The sequence below is a fragment of the Homarus americanus genome, unplaced genomic scaffold, assembly GCF_018991925.1.
Source record: "Homarus americanus isolate GMGI-L3 unplaced genomic scaffold, GMGI_Hamer_2.0 scaffold52559, whole genome shotgun sequence".
NCBI classification, from domain to species: Eukaryota; Metazoa; Arthropoda; class Malacostraca; order Decapoda; family Nephropidae; genus Homarus; species Homarus americanus.
In genome coordinates, this window is record NW_024747268.1 from 372,644 (window position 1) to 374,866 (window position 2,223).

Sequence of the window (2,223 nt, forward strand, 5' to 3'; positions counted from 1 at the left end):
TAGCGTTAACATGGGTCAGGTGTTAGTTATATTAGCCCTTGGAGGACATGCGGCTTGTGTACTGTACCATCCTATGACCAGTATATAGTAAGATTTTTTGTTTGGTTATTTCTTCAATTAATATTGTTACATTTTACTATTTTAAATTTATTATATGAATATTATGTATCGTTCAGCAAATCCCTACACGAAACTCACGTGACTGAAGCCACACACTTGGTGACACCGTCTGTGTGTTAGAGGCCCAGTTGACCCTTGTACTGAAACACTCGACCTCCTCTGTCTAATGGTTGGTTAAGATTTATTATCTAAACCTTCTGATTTACGACTTTTGTCTCATAGAAAATGTTATTACACTTTTATTTCACAACACTTACTTTGCAGAAAACAACCCTAACCTGTGATGGTGAAAAATATATGTAACACTTTATCTGCCATGGTATATAAGTGTTTGATCAACAGCCTCCGTTATCAGTAAGCTTGTATGGTGTATTCTTCACTGTAAGTCAAACATCGTCTCACACATCTCAGTGATCTCACCCTTGATCATGGTGCCTCTAGTATAGAACCATGATCTCGACCACAACTTCTCCAGGATCACAGCTTTCTTGGGGACGGTAGCCTTCTTGGGGACAGCAGCCGTCTTGGGGACGGTAGCCTTCTTGGGGATAGCAGCCTTCTTGGGGACGGCAGCCTTCTTGGGGACGGCAGTCTTCTTGGGGACGGTAGCCTTCTTGGGGACAGCAGCCTTCTTGGGGACGGCATCCTTCTTGGGGACAGTAGCCGTCTTGGGGATAGCAGCAGCTTCTTGGGACGGCATCCTTCTTAGGGGACAGTAGCCTTCTTGGGGACAGTAGCCTTCTTGGGGATAGCAGCCTTCTTGGGGACAGCAGCCTTCTTGGGGACACAGCCTTCTTGGGGACAGTAGCCTTCTTGGGGATAGCAGCCTTCTTAGGGGACCTTCTTGGGGACGGCAGTCTTCTTGGGGACAGTGGCCTTCTTGGGGACAGCAGCCTTCTTGGGGACAGCAGCCTTCTTGGGAATAGCAGCCTTCTTGGGGATAGCAGCCTTCTTGGGGACAGCAGCCTTCTTGGGGACGGTAACCTGCTTCTTTCCCGTTTAGGCACCATCGCGGTCATAATGCTTCATCGAGCAGCTTATGAGAGAGAAAATTTATGTGCATAAAACCTTTTCATATAATAATCTTTCACGTCAGTCTCAGTTGACAAAAATCTTGAGAAAAAAATTATTGAGGTCAAAGTTCTCTCTCTCTCTCTCTCTCTCTCTCTCTCTCTCTCTCTCTCTCTCTCTCTCTCTTGATTATGTATTTTTCTTAATTCTCTCTTCTCTTTTCTTTGGTTATCTTCTCTATAGTTTTATAAAAGTCTTACTATTTTACTCGGTATTTTCTGTTTATTTATTTTTTATTCTTCCTTCTTGACATTAAATTTTGTCTCTGTCATTTCCATTTCCTAATCTTGTCTGCCCTTTTTACTACGTCTTATCTTATCCTCTCCCATTCCTCTTTTTTCTCTCCATTCTATCTTTCTCTGTCTATACCTTTATCCTATCTGCCTCTTAATTAGCTACACCTATTACCGTCACTTTTATTCCCGTTGTTACCGTCTCTTTCTTTCTTTCTCCTTTCATTCTTATTTTCGTCCTTTTTGTCATCATTTAGTCCAGTGGGTTAATTGATCTAGGGGAATTTCCTCAATACGACTTTGTTTACCTTATTATTTTTAGGGGAAATATTTTGTCTACTAGGGAACTGTATAGTGTAGACTGTAGAGAATTTCCCTCACCTCTCCTCTCTCTCCCTCGAAGTGGGATTGTGTCTGTGAATGGAATTAAAGAAGAGATTTATCCTCCATCAGCGTGTCTCTTGATTTTTGAGGCACTTCGGGTGAGACGTAGAACAAAAAATAAATAAAAAACAACAAACAAAACAACAAAAACAGCAAAACTCTTCATTTAACTGTTAATATACTATTGTTATGTGTAAAGAGAAAGAAGTAAACTTGGGTTTCCATTTACAGCTGGGTGAACTGGTAGCGTCCGGGAATCGAACGACTGATCCCTGGAACAGGAGGCGAGCGCTGTGTCCACTCTACCGCTTAATTACGAGGTAAGAGGTCTTTAGTTATTTCTGTAATTAATGCGTTATAATGTCAACAACATCTTCATAGTGAAGGTGAGTGGATTACCTGAGGATTAGGCACC

General features: G+C 41.9%; 1 protein-coding gene across 1 annotated transcript; it reads right to left on the reverse strand.

Annotated features, from left to right (window-relative positions):
- Nucleotides 1–496: 496 nt before the first annotated feature.
- On the reverse strand, nt 497–820 carry LOC121879542 (histone H1-like). The gene has a single exon (XM_042386199.1). It carries the CDS (start codon nt 818–820, stop codon nt 497–499), a length of 324 nt encoding a protein of 107 aa, XP_042242133.1.
- Between the last annotated feature and the right edge of the window lie 1,403 nt (nt 821–2,223).

Coding starts and splice junctions, on each gene's coding strand:
- LOC121879542 (XM_042386199.1), bottom strand. CDS start 820: ATGCCGTCCCAAGAAGCTGCTGCTATCCCCAAGACGGCTACTGTCCCC.